At 34.8% G+C, this 23,001-nt stretch overlaps 4 protein-coding genes, 1 non-coding gene and 1 pseudogene across 7 annotated transcripts; 4 read left to right on the top strand and 2 right to left on the bottom strand.

The window, feature by feature from the left end:
• The first annotated feature begins 1,377 nt into the window (after positions 1 to 1,377).
• hrg-13 (Heme Responsive Gene) lies at positions 1,378 to 3,610 on the top strand. Its single transcript, NM_077161.8, has 5 exons — positions 1,378 to 1,645; positions 1,721 to 1,961; positions 2,008 to 2,193; positions 2,243 to 2,899; positions 2,971 to 3,610. Exons 1-5 carry the CDS (start codon positions 1,395 to 1,397, stop codon positions 3,157 to 3,159), a joined length of 1,524 nt encoding a protein of 507 aa, NP_509562.1. The 5' UTR covers positions 1,378 to 1,394; the 3' UTR covers positions 3,160 to 3,610.
• Positions 3,611 to 7,899: 4,289 nt separating this feature from the next.
• On the top strand, positions 7,900 to 10,186 carry F18G5.6 (Ovule protein). The gene is made up of 3 exons (NM_077160.7): positions 7,900 to 8,095; positions 8,835 to 8,978; positions 9,613 to 10,186. The coding sequence occupies exons 1-3, from the start codon at positions 7,907 to 7,909 to the stop codon at positions 9,676 to 9,678; spliced, it is 399 nt and encodes a 132-aa protein (NP_509561.1). The 5' UTR covers positions 7,900 to 7,906; the 3' UTR covers positions 9,679 to 10,186.
• A 978-nt stretch (positions 10,187 to 11,164) lies between these two features.
• On the bottom strand, positions 11,165 to 12,379 carry F18G5.1 (Protein TIC 214; the record flags this gene model as incomplete). Its single annotated transcript, NM_077159.1, has 3 exons — positions 11,165 to 11,326; positions 11,374 to 11,520; positions 12,332 to 12,379. 3 exons carry the CDS (start codon positions 12,377 to 12,379, stop codon positions 11,165 to 11,167), a joined length of 357 nt encoding a protein of 118 aa, NP_509560.1.
• A 2,395-nt stretch (positions 12,380 to 14,774) lies between these two features.
• F18G5.5 lies at positions 14,775 to 16,223 on the top strand (annotated as a pseudogene). The gene is made up of 7 exons: positions 14,775 to 14,976; positions 15,046 to 15,248; positions 15,421 to 15,662; positions 15,713 to 15,784; positions 15,841 to 15,919; positions 15,968 to 16,056; positions 16,108 to 16,223. Coding segments are annotated over exons 1-7 (1,003 nt in total).
• A 229-nt stretch (positions 16,224 to 16,452) lies between these two features.
• On the bottom strand, positions 16,453 to 20,443 carry pes-8 (Patterned Expression Site). 2 transcript variants are annotated; one of them, NM_001373414.2, is made up of 11 exons: positions 20,174 to 20,304; positions 19,196 to 19,358; positions 19,035 to 19,140; positions 18,937 to 18,990; positions 18,607 to 18,715; positions 18,388 to 18,522; positions 17,956 to 18,085; positions 17,643 to 17,745; positions 17,224 to 17,387; positions 16,939 to 17,175; positions 16,453 to 16,794 (listed from the first exon to the last, which is right to left on the bottom strand). In NM_001373414.2, the coding sequence occupies exons 1-11, from the start codon at positions 20,259 to 20,261 to the stop codon at positions 16,689 to 16,691; spliced, it is 1,395 nt and encodes a 464-aa protein (NP_001360736.1). In that variant the 5' UTR covers positions 20,262 to 20,304; the 3' UTR covers positions 16,453 to 16,688. The 2 variants fall into 2 exon arrangements, with proteins under 2 accessions (NP_001360736.1, NP_001360737.1); NM_001373415.1 differs by lacking the exon at positions 18,388 to 18,522 and having other exon boundaries at positions 20,174 to 20,443.
• F18G5.9 lies at positions 17,770 to 17,913 on the top strand. The gene has a single exon (NR_071826.1). It is a non-coding gene; the product is annotated as an Unclassified non-coding RNA F18G5.9 (non-coding RNA).
• Positions 20,444 to 23,001: the final 2,558 nt, after the last annotated feature.

Here is a 23,001-nt window from a genome sequence, read left to right as displayed (position 1 = left end):
CCCACTTTCATCGTTACCTTTCAAAACGACGACGGTCCGCAAGTGTGCGTCAAGTGTGTTGTGCGCACACAGAAGACACGCCACCACGACACACTGTTCATTCAAACCGTCATGGCTCTCTTCTTGCACTGTTATCGTCTCCGCCATTTGTTCATCTTCTCGTTCATTCGTCGTTATGCGATAGTTACTTGATTTTTCGGCAAATGCGATAAGATAGTTATTCCCCACGCTGATAAAAGACCTTTTTGCGGGTCAAAGAGAGGGAGTATTCTTAAAATCTCAAGATTGACGGCAACCAGGTTTTTTTGTGCGCCTCTAAGAAAAATCGATAATAAATATTTGTTACATCTTTACTTCAGTTATTCATGATCTCAAAGAGATTATTTGCATCTTTTGGACATTTTTGACGCAGCACGTTTTTAAGTGAAAACCAAACTTGTATCTTTGAAAAATTTGAGAGAAACTGCGTTGTCTCATCTCGGATGACTGGTCCTGTGAAAAAAAAAACGAAGAACCCCGGGACCTCGTGGATCTCCGGCTCTCTTTAGTTTTGATGCTCTCTAATTTTCGAGTTTTTTGTTCTTTTCTTCTTCTTCCGACACATTTTTTGTTCACCAGTACTCCCAAAAGACATGCAAAAACACTGGATACGCTCTTCACTTCTATATATGTGACGCTCTCTCTCTCTCTCTCTCCACGAGTTTTTTCTCCGTTGAACTGCTACCACCGCTCGCTTCCTTTTCACGTTTTTCGTGTATTTGTGTTTTATGTGCGAGCGTTCTTCCTCAACTCAATACAAGTTGCACTTTGAGGAATAGTTATCAGGAGTTTTAGAGACTTAGCAGGCACTTTTTCGTTCAATTGATAAGTCCATGCAACGTTTTTTGAAACAAAAAAGTTGATGACCTGGAAACAAAGAGACCCAGTTTTCCACAGAAAGATGTAATGGCGTGATTAGATCAAACTCGCCGTGTTTGGGTCTTCTAAATATCCCTTTTCCATTCTTAGATGCCAGGACGCTCTTTTTCTATTCAGCCAAAATTGGATTTTAAATTTCAAATTTCTTGTTTTTTGGTTTGACGGGAATCAATAGATGTCTGACTTTGAAATTGAAAGAGACGGAGAACAAACATAGACAAAATGAGTCACTTTCTTCGCGTTTTTTTTGGTTTTTCCGCCTCCCAAGTATGTACATTTTCTTTTATACCAGTAGCTACTTGACAAAATCTAATGAATGTGTTTAATAATCTTCATACTAATCCTGCTCACCTGCTTTTTGGTTTTCATGACGATTTTCTTTGCAATCGCATTTTAAAGTAATTTCTTAATTATTTCCTCTTTTCGGTCTAAATCAGATTTCAAAGAATGTGTTTTCAGGGTAATTAAAAAGCAAAATGGGCGCTGATGATGGTGCCATAAGTGCGGATAAGGTGGATATTCGACTGCAGCCACTCAACAAGAACGGAGCACAAGACGAGACTGATGAAGAAGCAGCAGATCAAATCCAACTTCGTGTCTACAAGCAGAGATGGATTGTTCTTCTTGCCGTTGCTCTTCTCAACAACACAAACACAATGTCTTGGATTGGATACGCCCCGTCTGGAAACTACGTCAATAGCTTCTATGGAGAGAGCAGTGCCGCTTGGTGAGTTATGATTTCAGACAAATAGATCTTATTGAGAATTCTATTATGAACATCCAATTTATTTCCAATTTACAGGCTATCCATGGTGTACATGATGTGTACAATCCCGGTTGGAATGTTCGCCATGTGGGCTGGTCGTGAATGGGGTCTCCGAACGGCGGTGCTCATTGCCGGATGGGCCAATGGAATTGGAGCTGTTATTCGTGTCATCTCATCATTGGACTTTGTTCCTCAGGATCTCCGTTTTCCAATCTGTATGACTGGACAAGGAATTGCAGCCATTGCTTACCCATTCATTATGTTCCTTCCAACTAAGGTTTCACAATAATTTTTTTCATCTTTTTAGAACGTTTTTATTTAAGGTTGCTGGATCGTGGTTCCCCGACACTCAACGTGCAATTGCCACAAGTATCGGAGTGATGTCTAACCCGCTTGGAGTTTTGATGGCCAACTTGATCAGTCCTGCTATTGTGAAGTCTCCTGAACACGTCATTTGGCTCAACATCTTCACATGTGTTCCATCTCTGATTGCTATGCTGATTGCTACCGTGAGAAACAGAAGGTTATAAGCATTATAATAATAATTATTTGTTTCAGTTTGGAGTCAATCGCAGTGAACCTAAGATCCCACCAACCTTCAGCGCTAGTAAGCCACAAATGGACTTTGTCTCTGGAATGAAGTCATGCTTCTCCTCGAAACAATACATTATCCTGCTCATCGTCATGGGTGGTGGTATTGGAATGTTCAATTGTCTGTACACTGTCATGCTTGAGCTTTTGTGTCCATCTGGATACTCTAATTTTTTCTCTGGAGTATGTGCTGCTCTTATGATTGTCGGAGGTGTATTCGGTGCCGCTGCAAGCAGTATCTTTGTGGATCGCACCAAGCTCTATGAGGAGACTCTCAAAATTGCTCTTGGAGCTGCAGTCATATTTGGCTTGATTTTCCTTCAGCTCACTCTTCATCAAGGATACTCAGTTATTCTCGGTGTTACTTGTCTTTTGTTTGGAGTTCTTGGACTGGCCACGTATCCAATTGGTTTGGAATTGGCTTCGGAATGCACATTCCCAGTGTCTGAAGCTACTTCAACCGGACTCATTGTTTTGTCTGGACAAATTCAAAGTGTCATCTACGTCTTCATTATGAAGAACTTTGCCCGTCCACTCCAACCAGATCGCATGCACATTCAAGTCTGCCAACTCACCCCAGACGATACAATCAATACACCAAAGGATAATACCATGTCCATCATGGTAAGTTGATTCCTTCTGTTTGTATTTCGTTTGTTTATATATTTATTCATTTCCAAACTGTAATTTTTTAGATTTTCTCACTTCTTGCTACACTTCTCGTTCTTACACTTGTGGTCCTCTTCAAACCGGTCTACAAGCGATTGGAAGCTGAACGTGGAAATCGTGCAACTGCTGACAAAGCAAAAGAGCTTTCAAATCAGAATAAGGACAGAATCACACTTCAAGCTGAAAGTGCCGTTGAACCTCTTCAGAAGAAATAATTGCGTTGATAATTAAATATTGTTTTAACCAAAATACCACTCTCTTAATATTGATCACTTGTACAATAACCTTATTTTGCAAGCATTTTTACAAACGCCCAACCAACCAGGATTTCCTTTCCAAAAAAGTGGAACCAAATGTCCTCCAGCTTTCTAATTTTCCAGTAATATCCTCAAACTCCAACAATTCCCCCTTAATTTAATGTACTGTTATGTTGTTGCAAGCCTCTCGTTCTATTTCTCTCTACAATTTATTATTGAGCATTTTTTGCATTCTAGTGCTTGGTTGTGTTGTACGATTATCTCAGGCAGCCAAAAGTCATCAAGGACTATATTTGATAAGATTTGTACCGCACACGTTGGTCGATTGCTGTCAAACCAAAATTGCTTTAATAATATGTTTTATATTGATACAAAGATTTTTAAAAACGATTTTTATGATTGTTTCTATGTGTTATTGGACATTTGCCGTTTTCTTACTTCGATAAGATTTCAGGTACTGACAACTTGCGAGGTGCGAAGAATTCATGCTGCACACAAGCTTTAAGCCCAATAAGTTTATTGGAGACTGTGTGTGTTTTCTATGTATAGGGAAAATGTTGCAGCTCTCATACAAAGTTAAAAGTAACCAAGGTGCACTGGCACCAGCTTCATGGTTCTAAACATTTATTTCAAAAGCCGCTTAAACTGTGCACTTTGGAGATACATACATCCAAATAGCATAGCGATAAAATTCTCATCCGTAAGTAACGAGAATCCCGGATTTTTTGAAGTTTTTAATGCAAAAAGTGTCTATCATCATTCCCAATACAATAGCCAATGTGCGATTTCAAAGCGGATCCTATTTATGTTAGACTAGTTTAAGATATTCCAGATGAAACGTTACTTTCCAAGATATGATGACTGCGTTAGAAGAATCAAAATTTAAGAACAAATAGTTGCCCATTATGATTATTTAATACGAAAAATTAGTGAAATTGTAACGTTCGGAGTATTTCATTGTTTGGAAACTAAGGTAATTATTCAATAAGACAAGAGGACCTCTTTGCAAAAATATTATTATTTAAGAGAGCACAGTTTTCATATTTTCGCTATTTCACTTGGGAGCAGTTTGTTATTATAAAAGGTGTGACTTTCGGGTCCCCCACGGCCAAAGCCACGTGGTCCGAACAAGACGCTGTATCATCTTCTGCAGTACGACTTGCCTCTTGATTTGCCTGTTTTCAAGTGCAGAGAACATGGTTGCATTGGTGGTTGCTACATCTGAAGCAGCTTTTATGGAAGGTCAAGCCCACAACTATGTAAAATTGGAAACGCCGCTTTGTTGTTTATTTTCTTAAATGTTAATTTTTAAATCTTTTTGAAATATTTTTAAGACTACTTAATTTTAAATTTTCTCATTTTTCCTCTTGTAAAAGCCTTTAATAGTTTGTAGAACTGCGAGGTTTATGGATATAAAAGAAAAATAATATCAAATAAATGATAAAAATGAAGCTGGAAAATTATTTCCGAATGTGCAGTACTTTGTAGAATGTACATCTTTTCAAAGACCTATTTTGTAATATCATTGCAAATTCCAAAGCTATACACTTTTCATAATTTTATCCGCTTCTTGAACTCGCTCAATAACTTTCCCAGTAGACTTATGGTTTGGTGGAAAGTAAGAACAAGGTCATTAGAAGATGCAAGATCGGTAAAAAAAATGTGTTATACAAAAAACTATGATGAGCAAAAGACATGAGCATCAAGATTATTATCTCTATGCATTTGTCTTGCACTCTGCCTGCATACCGTATTTTCTCTATTCGTATCGGAATGAAATTTTAATTTCAGCCAACTATAGAGAAAATGCGGTGAATTTGACTACCAAAAATTAAGCAAAAAAAACTTATTGTTCTATTCTTAATGTAGTTATTGTTTTAAGAATGTAGCGACAGTGTTCTACTTCTTTCGCATTACAACGATAAACAGTTCCCTGAGCATTTTGATTCGTTTCAATCATTTTTTTTTGAATTCTTCACTCTAATGGTCTTTTCAAAACACAAATCCAACCACCAACTCAGTTTGTGGTATGAAAAACACATAAGCTTTTTTAAGGTTTTATCACATTTTCGTCTATCACAAAGAAATCCAACAGTTTGCTTAGTCTCGTCACGGAGGAGAGAACAAATTTCGCGCGCGCGCTGCCCAGGCTTCATATTCGTTAGAACAATATGCGCGGAGATAGTCAAAGTGCGAGAAAACTAAAGAAGCACAAAGTGTCCTCGCTCTCGTCACTGACAGTCCGTCGTACTGTCTGCGTTTGAGAAAATGACTGCTTATTTTTTTCTTTGGTGCCTACTTTCTGCTCTTTTCTTTCACTTTTCTCTTTTTTATTGTCTTTTGACTGTCACCTTCACAGACGGTACTGATAGGCAAACGAACAGATAGTTCGAGAAAAGCTAATCTTTGTCGTCTGTTTTTGAGTTGCTTATTTCCTTAATTTTTTGGGAAAAAGTAGAATAAAGCATACGCGTGTTCTCTTCTGAAATATTATTCTAATTTGAAGAATTTTTGTTGAAAATTTTTTATGTTAATTAGCCATTTAGTGTTTGCCTAAAATATGAGGATATGCAAATTAAAAAGTGAGAGTCAGTATTTAACTGACAGATAAAAAACATAAGCTTCTCTCCGTGCTAGTTGTTAATAAACTCGTTTAAATTAAAAGTGTGGAGCTGTTTACTGAAGCTGATGTTGTGATTATGTTTTGCCCTGTCTGTCTGAAATCGCAGTATAATTTGAAATCAATTGTTTACGTGATAATAAAAATATATGTATAAGTTTTTTTGGCTCTTTCGAAATTTCGATAATTTCGAAACCAAATAGTGCACTGTTGAATTGACTACAATTATGGTCAACTAAGTAGCAACACGTTTTTAAAACCGCTAATTTTTCCTACCGACCAAACAACACATTTCCACTGATCGTTCTCTAAACCCATATTTGAGTTCAGTTTATGTTTCACTTTTTTGCAAAATTGGTCAAATTTTGACCTTATTGGTCGTTTTTCACGTGAATTTCATATTTTGGAGTAGAACACCATACAACTAACTGGTCAATTCCTTAACTATTGATGACCAAAACTGAATGATGATTTTTCAATCGTGTCATTTTTTTCGCTCGTTTCCGTTTTTGTTTTCTATCACTTCTTCTTTCAATTTTTCGCATCTGGAATGATGAGTATTTTGGGCATGAAACATGAAATCATTTTTCTTATTACAAAATGTGTTTTGCTGAATTGCTTTGGCGCATGAAATTAATTCTTTGATTTTTAAACACAGTTCTTTTTCCAATTTTTGCGTTGTTGTGAAAAATGTTTTGGGTGTATTTTTCCAGTGTTTTCTGAGACGTTTTTATTTTGAAAAAACAAACTTATTTCACAGCTAAGTGGTCTTTTAAAAAGGACTGTAATAAAAAACATAAGTTAACAAAAAAAGGGTACAATTCCACAAGAAATTGTCATTTTCGCGTTGATTGCATCAACATTTTAGCTTTAAAAATATATTGGGTACTTGCGTATTATTTCCTCTCATTTTTAAAAATAAATTTTTAATTAAAAACGTGTGGAGTTTTTGTATTTTTAGGCTTAGGAAAAAACTATTCCTAAGCCTAACGAAAGGAAAAATGAACATCACGTTTTATATTTTGATTAATTATAAAAATGAGGGGAAGTAATACACAAATACCATATATTGTTACTTTTTTGAATTTTTATTTCATAATTTTCTATACGTTGTCTGAATCAATTTTCAAAATTGATTTTTTGAAAAGGGGTTGAAAAACTCCACTAAAAACAATTATTTTTCTCTAGCAGATATATTGAAGCTGAAAATCTTCTTATTTGATAAATAAACTGTGAAGCGGATCTTTGAAAACACAATATTTAGAGTTGAAAAGTCATGTAAATCTCGGACGATGTTTTTATAAAATCTACTTAAAATTTTCTATTAAAACGTTATTTTATTCTTATTTTTAAATATTAGTATGATTTTTATTAATGTTTAATTTTCGTCGAATTAAGATCACACCCAAAACTAAACCTCAGGAGTTTCTTATCATTTCCAATTATTTTTCTTTGTTACTTCGTTCTAATCATAAAATTGAGAATTCAATGTCACATAAACTAATAAATGACCGCCATCCTCGAGTTCGAGCATCACGTGGCCGCATCTTTGCCAGGTGACTGACTGATAAGCCACAGAAACAGCAACATGTTACACTTTCAATAGGAGGCCCGAGCACCTTTCCCATTTCCTTCAATTTTTCATTTCCTCCTCCCGTCTGTCAGAAACAAAAAAAAACCACTAAGAAAGCCGCCGATGATGCATGGCGGACGGAGATTGATGAATGCGGGGAGAGTTCCTTTTTCCATTTTTCATTTTTTTGGTCGCCGCCATAGCCACCACCACCCTTATTTCCCTAAATCGTTTTTTTTTCGCTTCTATTCGTATTATTCATTTTTTTCTTCATGCCAAGATAATCTCATTCAAATGAAAATCATACCATTTATATGAGAATTATGACAGGAGAAAAATAACGAGAGAAAAAGAACATTGAATGTGGGCGTGCCGAGTGTTTCATTTTTATTTTCTTTTTTCAGCTTTTGCCAAACCACTATTCCAACATTTCCAGCTCACCCCACTTTTCGAAAACCTTTTTTTGCACCGACTATGCTCACTATCTAATTTATGTGATTTTCAGTATCCCGATGACAACCGGCGATAATAAAAACGAGGGCAACGCAGTTCGGGTGCAACGTAGGGAGTATGACGAGGACATGATTCCAACTGGAACTGGGCCAGTTGTGGTGGTCACTCAATCTCGCAAGATGTCCATCTATGGACCGAATTTCAATTATGGACCAATTCAATTGCGCAAACAGAGGCTCTTGGAGAAGGTTAGATCGGAAATACAAATTGGGCATTGAGAGTAGCAAAAAAAGTTCTATGTTACAATAATGAAGGAACTGATCTTTCCAAGTACAAAAGTTGTACTCTGCAAAAGTACAAACTGTACAATACTTTAACTGTAGCTGACTATATGTGAAGAGCTGAAATACTTTAAACGTAGAGTACGGCAAGTGGAGTAATGAGAAAACCGCATTGCTATTGTGCTGAAAAAGCAAAATATCATTTTATAAATTCTCAATCAATTCTAGAAATATTTGATTTCGAGTCAAAAAGTGGTGAAACGGAGTTTAGTCTTTGAGGGTTTGAGCCTTCGAGGCTCGAGAAATTAGTACCACTGTCGCATGTTCGAACCTCCACAATTTTATCCGTATTTTATTCGAAATAAACATCATTATTTGCTACGCTATCATGGCGGTTAAAACTTATTTTATCCCTATAAACTGCACACATAACTTCTCGACTCAATAGAACTGCAAAGAATCGTTTCCAATAGATCCTAGGAAATTATCAGTAAGGTAACTTTTCCTTGTTTTAATACTGGCAAACTTACATGGTGTTTAGAAAACACACAAACTCAGGTGGCCTGAGTTCATATTCAGAGCTAGACACATTACAAATGTAATCAACTCTGTCGCAGACGTAGACATGTTTTCGTGAAATTTACTCGTTTAAGCTGAACACCGTTTCTCGGGAAAGTAATAATCACTTAATTACGTTCTGTTATAGATGAAGAAGGAGGCGGAAACTGCCATGGAAAAAAGAATTGAAGAGCTGAGAATGGCTCAGCGTATTCTCGACGAACAACTCAGAAGCAAACAAGTTGCAGTACAGCAAGTTCTAACCGAACGCAAGCCTTGCAACGTTGAAAACGTGAGTAATTGATGAATAAAGTTATTATTCAATTATGACATCACTCCGGAATCAAAAAGTTAAAACAGCTGCTCTTTTCGTGGTAATTTGCGTAATTTTGTGCATGACTAAACAATACCAAAATGATGTCAGGTGCAAATTAAAAGAAAAATCAAATTATGGATGCTTACGTTTGGAAGTGTTTTTTGAAAAGCTCATTTAAATAAATTAACTACTGTTCTACAATTTTATTTGTTCCTTGTCTTGGACATATTGCTGTTTTTAATAGTGAGCCAACTGTTTATCCAACAATTAAAAGCTCTACATAAAGATTCAGAATCTGCGAGTAAGAACTGAAATTTCAAACTTTTATTTTGCGACAAGACAAGACAATCTTTAAAAAAAAACAAAAAAATTGTTACTTCAGCAGTAGCTGTACCCCGAAATGTTTGAATATACGAAATTCAACACGTAAATAACTATTTTATTACTATTCTCATGTTCATGATGCACACGCACAAAAAACATTATTCTAACTGTTAATATTAACTGATTAGTTTAACTAGTTGAACAAGATTAACATGGATGGTGAATAAAAATCTTGAAAAACATTCTGAAAACTACGTAATCATTCAGTTGAAAAACAAAGTTTCAGACTCAGAAGAACGGATCGACTCAGCAATACCAACACCACAGCGCTGTCTATGCCATTAAGCCTTAATATTCTGAGGCCACTACAAACAATAAGAATCCATAATAACAACATCGACAAGAACAATACCAGTAATAATAATATTAATCTGTTTTTATGAACATTGGTTTACCATATTCAAACCGGCATTTCAACTAGACCAAGAATGACTTAGACACCGCTTTGTATGCCGCATTCTTGCATTGCATAACACATTTTCTTATTATCATCTTCTCAACGATCCAATGATCGAACTCCATTTAGTTTTCCCAGTGTCTACATCTTCTCTCTCCCAATCATCCTCCATCACATTCGCTTTTCTAAAACATTTTTGTTCGATCACAAGGCTAGACCACATTTCTTCGCCTATGATGTATTTTTTTGAATTGAACGATTTTCAAATCTAAATTATTGTTAACAGGGATTTCCAATCGGCTTGAGTTGCACTGACTCAAACTTTCCTTCAACTCAAATTTTCCATAAATTTTTTCTCCACATCGGAAAATTGATACCAACAATGAAGATGCTTTGTGTTAAAGTGTTAAAGTTAAAAAATCACTTCCAAGATTGTACAACTTATATTAAATCATTTTTAAAGATAAAAAAGACCTTGCTTCAAAAAACAAAGATGCAAAATTGCGATTAAACTTTTTCAACGTCAATTGGTTTATTTTCTTATTGATTATCCAACTCTGTTTCTTTTATTTCTAGAAAATCAAAGTAAGCTGATAAAATCCACTAGGATCCAGAAATGGGCGGGAATTACTCTTTGGCAAAAAATTATCTAAAGAGACTAAAAGTTTTTTATAAAAACCTGTCAAGTGTAACATTTTTTCCAAACTCAATTATTGTATTTATACAGCATTTATTCCTCGTGGAGCATAAATCTCGTCGCGAGGCATAGTGGAGCTGATTGTGAGAAGAAACATTTTATTATGCTCAGTGATAATAAAAGATAGTGCGTCAAATACACAGTTTCTAATGATAAAATAAAAATATTGCGCAGTATCCCGTTTCTAATTTAAAAAAAAATCAAAAATGGTCGTCAAATATACCGTTGTTATTTTTAAAAAATTGCGCACTAAATGTGCCGTTTCTGTTAAAAATTTCAGAAATTGCGGAGAACATTAGATCCTTGTTTTCTATTAGATCGTTGAAGATTTTTTCTAGAAAGTGGTGAAACAATTTTATCATCAAAAAGAAAACATAGATATTAGTATCTGCGTATAAATGGAGGTAACGGCTCGACCGATTTTGAACGTGTAGACCCAAAGTGTGATGTTTGTCGAATTAAGAAAAGAATTTAATAAACAAATGCTGTTTCAAATATACCATACAGAACATTACAAAAACAGATCTAGCCAATATTAGTTTTCAGAAGATTTTACGAAGATTGAATAAATTAAACGCAAATTGAATAGTTAGCTTGAAGTAAATCGATCACTCTTTGTCATTCAACAAGCTGGTTCACTGAAATAAACGTAGCTACATAGTTTCAATTTCAGAGTTGAACTTATCAAATTACCTTGTCTTTATCTTCTGGCTTTTCGCACACGATTACTTTCTCGGTATGATTGTCAAGATTAGCGTTTTTGATGTTTCCTTGATGTGTCACAAATGGGTTTTGAACTGAAAAATTTTCAGTTTCCTTCTCATCAGAGCTCAATGTCTCGTTTTCCTAAAAATGAAATATTTTGAGTTTCACGTAATAATATTGTTGCTCACATCATCTGAATATTGACGATTTGGTCCATATTTAAACTTTGGAGCGTAGATGCTTATTCTTCTTGGTTGAATGTATAGGTATATTACTTCTTTTGTTCCTTCGATGTCGTTATTATATGAATCGGTTTTCAAGTCTTCTAGCGGAATCTCAAAACAAAAAACTTTGGAAAATCAGGTCAGTAAATTGTAAATCGAATATTTCAATAATTTATATTTATTTAGTTAAAGGTGGACACCCTGTGGGGAAATTGCTTTAAAACCCGCCTATGGGGTCACAATGACATGATTAAAACATTTTAAAAATTTTTCTAGATTTTATATGATTTTTTGAAAATTGAAAATATCTCAGTTTTCCCCTAATTCCTAGTTGAATTTCCGCCAATTGAATTCGTTCGTTGGAGCGCGCTTGCATTATTTTCATAATTTTTTTTTATTTGTTTTCATTATTTCACTGATTTTCTCTATTTTTTGGGGGTTTTTCATCGGAAAATGAAAGAAATAAACAAGAAAAATGCAAAATTTTTATTAAAAAGTAACTGAAAATGCCTAAAACTCTGAATAATACTAATTTCAGGCTTGTCGTCGTTGGATCGCATAATTTCAGAGTTTTAGGCATTCTCAGTTATTTTTTAATAAAAATTTTGCATTTTTCTTGTTTATTTTTTTTATTTTCCGATGAAACCCAAAAAATAGAGAAAATCAGTGAAATAATGAAAATAAATTAAAAAAATTATGAAAATAATGCAAGCGCGCTCCAACAAACGAATTCAATTGGCGGAAATTCAAATAGGAATTAGGGGAAAACTGAGATATTTTCAATTTTCAAAAAATCATATAAAATCTAGAAAATTTTTTTAAATTTTTTTATCATGATATTCGGTCATTGTGACCCCATAGGCGTGTTTTAAAGCAATTTCCCCACAGGGTGTAGTCCACCTTTAAAGATTCAAAGAATAACCTTTCCGCTGTTGGCCTGACTTTTCGGAAGATGTTCAACTGCTTGCATGCTGTCATTCGAATTTGAAACCTCTAAGATCTGAAATAATTGATATAGCAAATAAGATTTACCTCGAAATTATTAAGCAACTTAAAACATAACTAGTATCACAAAAATGCATGGGACATAAAAGAAAAAGTACAACGGAAATTAGTATTTGAGCAGTGCATTCGGTGGGTAAATTGTATAAGAATATCTAGGTCCGTGGGAAATTCGAAAAATTGTGTGGTTGCTAGGCGAGCGAGATAAGGGAAAATGTACTTGGAAAGCCGATTGAAGTCTCTAGTCTTGAACACAAATTACACAAATATTTGTTGAAAAGAAATCTGCAGAAGTTTTGAAATTTGAAAGATTGTATGTAGGCGTAGGTTCTCTAAGAGCAAAATATACGAAACATTGATTTTTGATTCAATATAGAATTCCATTGCGGAATCATACCAAATTTTGAATCGAACATTAGAAAATCAATATAGTACACGAATGTGGACTTTCCAAGTACATATTCAAAAAGTTGTAACGGTAACATTATTGAAAAACTGATATTCCAGAGTATCTGTGATTTCATTTTAAAAATATTTTGGAAAATAATGAAATCATGAAAAATCGTGTGTGAAATGTTTGTATTGGTAAGTTTATGCTTTAGTGTAACAGATTGTACCATTTTTATAGACTTTGAGCTGAAAATAATTGATCCGAACTTTGTAAATCTATTTCCCGTGATTTTCACATTTTTTCACTATGATTTTAATTTCTTTAGATTTCTCCAATTTTTGTTTATGTAATATATTTACATGAAAAAAAATCGATCAGCTTCAGAACAGTAAGTAGTGTTTCAAAAAACGCAACAATTGAGCAGTCCTAATCTGGAATCCGCCAGACCAACATACTACACCGGCTGTATTGCTGCATTAGTCTTTTACGAGTTTTTTATCAATAAAAGTTTATGAGTAACATTTGGATCAGTTCAAACTATCTGTATTTTTATTTGAAACATAAAAATTTTGACAAAAAATAAAGTCGACGAACAATTTTTAAAAATTGTAAGAAAACAGTACGTCGCGGGGCCTGCTGCAATACTCTAATTTTCCCACATTCTAATTGGTCAAATGACTTTTCTAATAGAATTTCACATTATTGTTGCGTGTTGAAGAAAAACGGGGAGGCTCTCTGAGAACCAATATATGCTACTCTTTTTAATTTTGCCAGTGTGTATTTTTAACATTCAACAACATGCAATATGAAAAATGAATGATTGAAGGAATTCTGAAGTAAAAGTTAGATATATATATATATAATTAAATTTATTTTAAAGTCGGACACCGAGAAGAATTGTTTTGAAGTTCCATCAGTTTTCACGACAGTTGCTTCTAAAAAATCTGAAAAAATAATAGTTCCCGACTATAAGTTTAAATGTGAATTAATATTTCTGAAAGTTTAAAACAGGATAATTGATTAAACATATGTCACCTATTGTGCCAAATAATGAACAATATTCGCTAATAATTCCTAATTATTATAATTCTTTCATTGCCACGTAGAATATTGGAAAGAGTTAGTCTGCAATTTACAGCTTCTTCCATGAGAGTTACAGCATATTCCCGCGTGATGATAATGGCGCAAATTTTGTTATTGCTGAATAGTACTTTCTGGGAACACAAATTATTCCGAAGAACAACCCCGCACATTCAAACCACGGAAATCTGAAGGCATTGTAAAATCTGAAACGTAAATTTCCAACTCGCGTTAGTTTCGAACGTCCTTCAATGTGAGAACCACAAGGACCATCAGTGATTTGCTTCTGCCATTTTTTTTAAACTAACCAAATGGAGTTTGCTAGTTCCAAAGTCGCAGACTGATTCTTCATGAGTGGACATGACTTCTTATTTTTGAGGAAATGAATTAATGGGTGCAACTTAAGTTTGAACGTTTGTAAAAATCCGTATTTACGGTTAGTGGTATTTTTTGTTTCTCTTACTAGTTAGTTATTAGTTAATATAATTAGTTAATATAATAAAAAAAATTAGTTAATAAAATATTAGTTAATATAAGTTATTAGTTAATAAAGTTAATATTTAAAAAAAAAGATATATCAGCATATTGGATTGTGAGTCTGTAAAAATTGAAACTTTTTCAGATGTTGAAAACTGAACGATCACTGATCATAATTTTCGATTTCCTTCTTGATGATTGCGTGGTTCCCAGCACCACGCTGTGTGAAATTTCGAGTTGTCGTTAATTCGATTTGTGAGCTCCTATAAATGTTATCGATTCTTTCCGAACTGATATCTTCCATTTGGTTTGGTTTCCTCCGGATCCACGATGAATCTTCTTACTAACCTCTTATTCATGTCTTTAGCTGTTATAGCTTCCTCTTCCAAATTTCCAGTGGGGCGGACCATAAGAAATGCTCCTACACCGAAGACTATTAATGTTATCATCAACCGGTGCCCAGAATCTACAATCTACAATAACATTGGAGAAAAGGAAACATTCAACACGAATGGCACTGTCAGGAATGTTCAATCTGACTTTGATGAAACTATCAGATTTAAGCCACACGAAAATGGAACAATTCATATTTTTGTTACCGGTCGCGGACAACTTTCGTAAGTCAAGCACAAAAAAATCTGAGTTTGAAGATAAAAGTCAAGAAGAATTCAATGTTTTATTTTCAGAGTGAGCATTTCCTCCGAGGAAACTGTATTTAGAGGACTCCAAAGCGAGGTTCACCTGGATGGTAGTCAAGGCGGAGGCATTGTGACTGTCCCGTTTGAAGTATTGAAAGGAGTGCGTGAAACCCCAATCACTGTGATTCTTCAAACTAGAACTATCAAGAAAACTGTAACAATTTATGCCAGTACAAAAGACCTGGAGCCACGTACGTTACTTCTCGTTTTATTTATTACTGCATATCTTCGGTACTAGTTATGCGTGACTTCCATTTTAAAATTTTGAAATTTTAACGTAAAAACAGGCTTCTAAACACTTTTTGGAATTAAATTTAACCCAATTCACATCACAAGTTTCCTTTTATATATTACGGTTTATAGCTCGCCCACCCAGCCGCCACACGTCTATTATTTTCACATCTGAAGAAATGGAAACTATGAGGTCGCTCTCCAGAAATATTTCTTTCAATCCCACTCCGAATGTGGCATTACACCAGAAGTTACCCCAATTGATGTATCGAATGGTACCACTCAAGTCATTGTCAGTAACTCTACTATCGAAGATGTTGAGTTCCCATCGGTTGATGAAATTCTGAATGGACGATATTCCAGTCTGAAGTCTAGTTAGTTACTGTATGTGATGCTGACAATATTTAATAGTTTTTTTTTTCAGAAACTCTCCGCCTCGACAACATTAGCCTTAACAGACTAACTGCGCGCAAAACGGACAAATTTGTTTCAAAAAGTCGGTTTTTTTGCAGAGAAAAATATCGATTCCAAATTCAGAATAAAATTTTTCAGGCAACCGATATTTCGTCACCATCAGAAGAAAGGAAAAGGGGCATATTATTTTCTACGTATCTGGAGCTGGAAACAAAAAGTAAAAAGGTCTACTCTACTATTTTGTACACACATAATCGTTTTACAGTGTTACTTTGAAGTCAATTTCCGATCCACGTTTGCCTGCAAAAGTGATGACTGTTGCCAATAACTACGCTGCATTTAAGTACACGACCGGTAAAATGAATGAATGTAATTATTGAAAACAAAATTTTGATTTTGTTTCAGTTGGACCGAATGGAGAAGAAGAATTCCTTGACGTGGACAACATTTTGGTGAAAGTTCAAAACGACCAGAACGAAAAGCTTTTCTTCTATTTATCAATGTCCTGCTTGTCTAATTAGCTATTGTGGAATGAATATTTGAGCATGTGAAATGAGTTTGGTCTATGTTCCGAATGATCTAACACAAAACATATTACACTCATCAAGATTTTCCAACATAAGATTTTGTGAGCATACCAACATACTCCTCGTACATAGTCATCAATTTTTATCACTGATTTCATCCATATAAGAATGAATGAAATCAAATGCACCTCTTCAGATGAATGCCGTATAGTTGCAATTTGTAGATCATTAAACTGTTTTTTATTAATTGTTTTAGGCAATGAGGAAAGACAGTTTGGGAGTGTTCACATAACTAGAAATGTTAAAAAAAAAAGCGATTCGAAACTAAAAATGGCGGGCCAATGATGGGCAAAGTAGGGATAGGGAATCTGAAATCTTAAAAATGAGAATAGAAAAATAAAACAACCGATGAAAGACAGAGAGTAACTGGAAACAAACAATAGAAATCAATACATAAAATTAAACTGGAAGGCTGTGTGTGTATGTGGCGTGATGATACTCGTCTCCACGCATTCGCTCTTCATTGTCATGGTCCTGATCATATTCTCGCGATTCTGTTACGTATCTATAATACGATTCTGTTACGTATCTATAATAAGCAGTTAACGTTTGCACAAACATGCGGCTTTTTTTCGAAACTGATCATATTATTACATATAAACGAGCTTATAAATTTGATTTACATGTTCAAACATATTTTTATGAATACCTGGTGGTATGGGTTCTCTTGACATTTTTCTCCACAATTTCCTGATCATCATCGCTCAAACAATAGGTTCTTTCACGGGTTTCAACCTCATCAAATCCGTCCATTGGTTCAACTCTTCCCATATCCCGTTCGTAGGCAAAATTTCTGTAGCTGGATCTATCCGTGTACTTATCCTGGCTTTGACGTTCGAAACGATCACGACTGGCATATCGGTCGTTAGTAGAGTATGACTCTCTTCTGAAACATGAACAATAATCTTGAAGCTTTGCTTTTACTAGGACTTACGGAAGAGTCCTGGTATAACCCTCGTGGATCATTCCTTCTCTCAGAGAATACGTTCCTCCAGCCATCACAGAACCCTGGTCGTACTCTGCTTGGTTTCTGGAGTATTGGTTGTGCTGGTGATGCTGTTGGTGGTGGCTTTGAAGACTATCAGCACCAAGAACCACCTGAAAAACATGAACTATAGATTTTTAGAAATCAATTGCAAAACAACATTATTATCAAATTAGATTATCAAAAACATCACCATTCCAGATGGTAACATTAAATTATATATGCCATCCAGTTTCTAGTAAAAATTTTCAATAAACTGGGAACCTATTGATCTTGAAAGCTCATACAAGCCTTTCATTCAGAGTTTTGAAAACTGTTTTCCTAATCTAACCCGTTGTGTTCTAAATCTACACAAAAGATTTACATACAGCTGGTTGAACTTTGACAATATCCTGTGTATCGGTTCCAACGCATGTCACAGACACTCTATCAGTCCCTGTTGCACAATCTTTTCCATCGACGACAGTAACGCTGGAAAGAAATGATATGTAGTAATGTAATGTACAATCTATGTTTTGCATTGTATCCAACATATTTGTTCTGTTCTGTGCGTACATATGTTTTGAATGTGTGCGTATGTGTATGTAGGGAAAAACAGAAACTAACTATAACTATACGACTTCTTCGTCATCCCTCGAAGACGGACAAAACAAAACAAATCTAAAAAGTGCTGAAACTTACGCTGCAGCCTTCTTTTCTCTTTTCCTCTTCATGAAAGCAGCAAAACAAAGAGCTAAAAGGCAGCAAAGGAGAAGAAGAAGGAGAAGGATAATGAGCAGCCACACCCACCATGGCCACGCTCCTCCGTAACCTGTAAAAAATTTTGTAGAAAGAAATATACAATATATTTCCTGGAATAAAAGTTATCGTAGAAGTTGTTAAAAACTAGAAACATCAGTACGCGGAGCTTGATCAACTTTTCTTTAATAATATAAAGTTTTGTGTCATAGTTTCAGAACCAATTTCGATGTTTCATTTTGTTATTCCGCTGTTTTAGATAATTTTGCACAAAACAAAAAAAGAAGACGCTACTTCGCCTATATCAGTAGAGTTTTGTCGCGATTTGAAATAACTCAAAATCATGCAACAATCTGGAAAAAAATGAAGACATACCCGTATAAGTACCAACCGCCCCAGGGTTTACAACTGGAGGTGGTTGCACATGTGGTGGAGAATGTGGTGGCATATGAAATCCACCGAAAGGAGGAGTTGGATAGATGTTAGGAGGAATAGGAATAGGATAGGCTCCTGAATATCATGCGTAAGAAAAAAACGGTAAAATGTGTTAATATAAAACCATGCCTGTAAAAGAAAGTTATAAGAATCACTTACCCATTGGCATCGCGTAACCTGCTGGTGGATACATCAGTGCTACAGTAGTACTTTTGCCAAACGGAGTTAACTTACTCGTGAGGGCTAGTGGAGAAGTTTCACACGAGCGCTGCAAAAGATGGTTTCAGTCTTTATTTATTTCATCAGCATTGTTAGTCACTCCAGTCGGCGTCCACCCACCGGCGTGTCATCTTTACTTTTTCATAAAATTATATGATTCGGAAAGAAATGATTTATTTGGGCGTTTGCTGGTTTTCTTTTCAAGAAACTCTTAGTTTCATATTCGACACGTCATTTATAAAACTGAAAAAGAATAATGGATTCACTGACCTCGGCACACCCAGAGCAGATGTACATTTCAATTTCACATTCGAAGTTGATTGTCTGAAATTGTAAAAGAGTAAGAAAAAAAAAGAATGTTTGCATACCGTGTGGGCAGCAACAAATGGCACTAGAGTTCGCTTAATGGCACCAGGTCTATTATAGGAATGAGTTTCAACTGATTCATATCCGCACTGATTACAGTTTACGCATCTAAATGTGCAAAATATATTAAAAACTTGATCTTCGATGAGAAAAGATAACTGACCCTCTTGCACCAATCAATTGATCACCATTCATGTTGCACCAATTGATAATGTAATCGTTTTGAGTAGTTTCATCTAGATGAACCTCGAATGTGTACGTCTCTCCAATGGTATATTGAGTGAAAATGTATTCATTTGACGGTATATCATCTACTTTGGGTGGGCCTGCAAAATAAAGATTCATTTTCACTTTTTACATTTGCACCGATGACAGAAAATTAATTTATCAAACTTTTACTATTTTAATTTTATGTTAATGTTGCATCAATAATAATATTTTGATCTTTACATTCAAAGCTAAAGACAATTTGATTTACATGTATTCAAAAAATTGTTCCATTCGAATGGTTTGTAATTTCTAATTTCGCTTCAAAAGTGCTTTAATTTTTGAAATAGTGCCTCTAAAAAAGTAAATAAACTACGGGTATGAAATTTAGATTTACAAAAAATCACTGTCATTGGAAAGAGTAGTTTGTGTGGTTTTTCTTAACGACTGTAAAAACCTACCTCAAGCGTCCAAATGTCATAATAAGACTTCGTAAAATTTCTCAAAAAATCCGAAAAAGATATCAATCGACTTTTTTTTTCGGAGAGAAACAACTAGAATAAGCCTTACAGCGATTTCTAGATACTTTTTAATTTTAGGCTGTTGTGATAAGAGGGAGTCAAATTTCAAGTTTCAGTCAGGATTTTTTTAAATTACAAACTGCTATACAAAAGTTTTAAGGTTTTATGAAACTCAATTGTTAGGGGCTAGTTTTAGTCCATTTTAGCAACAAAAAAAACTATGACATCTACTCTTCCTGTACTCTTAGCAAACAACGATGTTTACAGTTAAAATCTATCATATCTAATCTAACTCGAAATCTGAAATCTGAAAACTAATGTGCCATCGATTCGATATGAAATTATTTTAGGACTCATTAATACTTATGAAAATTCAATTTCAAGTTGAACTTGTTAAGTAATTTAAATAGTACCTTTAGTCACTCTGAGTTCCGCCAAAGGATACTTCGCAAAAACAGGTGAGAATAGAAGAAAGACACAAAAAAGTGTTAAATAGAGCATATTGAAAAATATGAAGAATACGAAATGAACCGTATTAGTGGTGACAACTGAAGACGGTGTGCAGTAAAATGGGCAATGTTTGACCGGGAGGTGTGTCCGTTTCTGTGCAGCAGTGGCTACTATTATATACAAGAAACCGTGCTAACCAATATGTTCGACTTGTCCAGCGACGGCCTTTCCACGCTCCAAAATTGGAGGATGAAAGCACGCCTCTTCTATCATGAGTCACGTCAAAAACATACACAGATCTCTAACGAGAGTTTCAAATTTTCTCTTTTTTTTTGTGAGGGACGCCGCAAACGGAAAAGAGAACGCCGAAAAACAACATAGTATACATATAGTATTTAGAATTGAGCCCTTAAATTAAAAAGACACAGAGGGGCACCACACTCACTATGAGTACCAGGGGTTTATTTTTGTTTTAGTTTGAAACATTTTCAAGTTAATTTTAGCTATTAGTTTTTTCTTGAATTAAAATTATAGTTTCAAAAAAAAATGCAAAAGAAAATAGTATTCTTACCCATACGATTTTGTGGTTTTGTTTGTATTTTTTTTTCTATTGACGTTCAGAGGTTTTCTGGGAAGTACAAATAAGTAACATTTTCGAAACCAAATTCATGTGTGCACATTTTGAACACACCTTCATTTGCGTAAGAAAAAGCGAAAAGTGAATGGAATTGGAAAGTTTTCAAATTATTTTCATACTAATCAAGAAAAACGAATGAAAAAATACAATTATTCAAAGCGACGTTGTAGTTCCACTGTTTCTACAAATTGAAATGCAAATTGGGTGTTTTTGCCAAAGCGAGAAAGGAACACTACCCATTAAAAAAATTATGTTGCTAACAATAAGTAGCGTGGAAAACATCAATTTACCTTTTTAATTCGAGGACTCATAAACAAACCGATTCCAAAAATTCAAACGTTTACAATACTTCTGTAATTCATTTCTGTAATTCAAGCATTTTCTGTAATTTGATAATAGTTTCCGATTGCTCTATTGATCTGATAGAGGATGACGAACTAACCTATATCGCTGATTGACTTCCAGAATTTAATACCTAAGACTCCCAAATAGTACATGATACAAAATGAAAACAATAACTTTTGATTATTTCTGTGGTTTTTGCTCTTAGATAGACCGGAGTCACGGCAGAACGACAGAAAATCACTGCTAATTAGCATTTATGCCACGGCTTAGTCAACCGCAGTAGTTGTGCTTTTCCGCTGATTAGCGGTGGTGTTTTGCTACGTAGTTCTGCTTTTTTACTAGCTAGTTTTGTTGTTGCGCAGAGCCAAACTTTTATAAAACCATAAAAAAAACAAGGTTTATTATGAAAATGAAGAAAATGACAAAACAACAATAAAAACATTCAATTAAGAATGGAAAAAAAATAAAACAACAAATTTCGAAAGTACCAAAAACAGGAAAACTAGTGAATTTTTGGGAAGTCATGGTATTTTCACTTGCCAGTAGAGTTTGAAGTTGATGGAAAGTTCTCCTCATTGATATCCTCGCTACTCTGGTAGAATTGATCGGACGCTCGGACGCTTTGGCAGCACGGTCTTTGGTGGATTCTGGCCATCGTGTTTTAATACAATCCGCGGGATGATCGCTGCAAAAAAATTGTGAAAACATAGTTTTTTTCAAGTTAAAAAATATTCGCGGGCTTTTTGAAGTAAATAACAATAAACCTACAATCTGCCTTTCATATGATGCTTGAACAGCATATTAACAACACTTGAAAGGCGATTGATGTCCACCTGATCGTTGTCCAACTGGATTGCCGCAGCAAGAAGAGCTGAAAACGGTTTTCATGTAGCTCGCTCATGTAAATCATAAACGAACCGGCTGGCCAATTTATCATGTCTCCTGGGAAGAATATGAGAGGCTACGTCTTTTTGCTTGTCGTGAAGGATCCTTGTTGCTCTCTCGGAATCAGCTGCAATGTTAAATAGTCCGAAATAGAACCTTATTTTTGATCGCTCACGTAATCAATCCAGTGATTTGACATAGCATTAACAATTGATTTCACCGAGTAGTTGTTTTTAATGATTACATCTTTCCGAAATAGTTGTTTTAGTCTTCATCATAAGATTCGCAAAACGATTCAATATCACTTCGAGGTGAGAACCATGATTATTGTCCGTCGGGTCTGAAAGTAGTTATTTAGTCCCAATAAAATCTTTTAAAAACTTTACCTAGCGCAACTATTGTCACGCTTTTAATCAGAAAACTCCGGGGTGCTGAATTCAAAATTCTTCGAACTGTTGTTTTTGGATTTCTGACCATAATCCTCCGTTTCTATCCTGGAATGATACAAATCTTTGAAAAACACACTGGAATTAACAATTAACACATATCGATAACATATCACACAAAAAATACAATAAAAAAGGTCAAGGAAATGAAATATGTGAAATACGACGAAAGAAAAACAAAATAAAGTCAATAATCAATGTTCTGCTAGTTAGCAATGGGTTTTTGCTGATTAGCAGTGGTTTTTAGCTAATTAGCAATGGTCTGCTAATTAGCAGTGGTTCTCTGCTGATAATCTATGGTTTTACTATCTTTTCCTGATTAGCAGTGATTTTCTGTCGCTCTGCCGTGACTCCAGTTTATCTGAGCTACAAAAGACATTTAATCTATTCAGATTTTTATGTGCTACAGGAATAATTTTCAGTAGTTCTAAAAAAATTTGATAAGGATTCTCTCGGAAAGCAAAACTGGTTTCACACC

Source organism: Caenorhabditis elegans, chromosome X, assembly GCF_000002985.6.
Source record: "Caenorhabditis elegans chromosome X".
NCBI classification, from domain to species: domain Eukaryota; kingdom Metazoa; phylum Nematoda; class Chromadorea; order Rhabditida; family Rhabditidae; genus Caenorhabditis; species Caenorhabditis elegans.
The sequence above is the reverse complement of the archived record's forward strand: the minus strand, read 5'-3'. Positions and strand labels throughout refer to the sequence as shown.

What these genes read in the sequence shown, in the direction of transcription:
- hrg-13 (NM_077161.8), top strand. Translation starts at nt 1,395, where the DNA reads ATGGGCGCTGATGATGGTGCCATAAGTGCGGATAAGGTGGATATTCGA. An exon ending in TTATGTTCCTTCCAACTAAG is followed by an intron (nt 1,962 to 2,007) that starts GTTTCACAATAA and finishes TTTTTATTTAAG; the next exon opens with GTTGCTGGATCGTGGTTCCC. An exon ending in TTGCTATGCTGATTGCTACC is followed by an intron (nt 2,194 to 2,242) that starts GTGAGAAACAGA and finishes TATTTGTTTCAG; the next exon opens with TTTGGAGTCAATCGCAGTGA.
- pes-8 (NM_001373414.2), bottom strand. Translation starts at nt 20,261, where the DNA reads ATGCTCTATTTAACACTTTTTTGTGTCTTTCTTCTATTCTCACCTGTT. An exon ending in CATTTGTTGCTGCCCACACG is followed by an intron (nt 18,991 to 19,034) that starts GTATGCAAACAT and finishes TTACAATTTCAG; the next exon opens with ACAATCAACTTCGAATGTGA. An exon ending in GGTTATACCAGGACTCTTCC is followed by an intron (nt 17,176 to 17,223) that starts GTAAGTCCTAGT and finishes TTCATGTTTCAG; the next exon opens with AAGAGAGTCATACTCTACTA.
- F18G5.6 (NM_077160.7), top strand. Translation starts at nt 7,907, where the DNA reads ATGACAACCGGCGATAATAAAAACGAGGGCAACGCAGTTCGGGTGCAA. An exon ending in AACAGAGGCTCTTGGAGAAG is followed by an intron (nt 8,096 to 8,834) that starts GTTAGATCGGAA and finishes GTTCTGTTATAG; the next exon opens with ATGAAGAAGGAGGCGGAAAC. An exon ending in AGCCTTGCAACGTTGAAAAC is followed by an intron (nt 8,979 to 9,612) that starts GTGAGTAATTGA and finishes ACAAAGTTTCAG; the next exon opens with ACTCAGAAGAACGGATCGAC.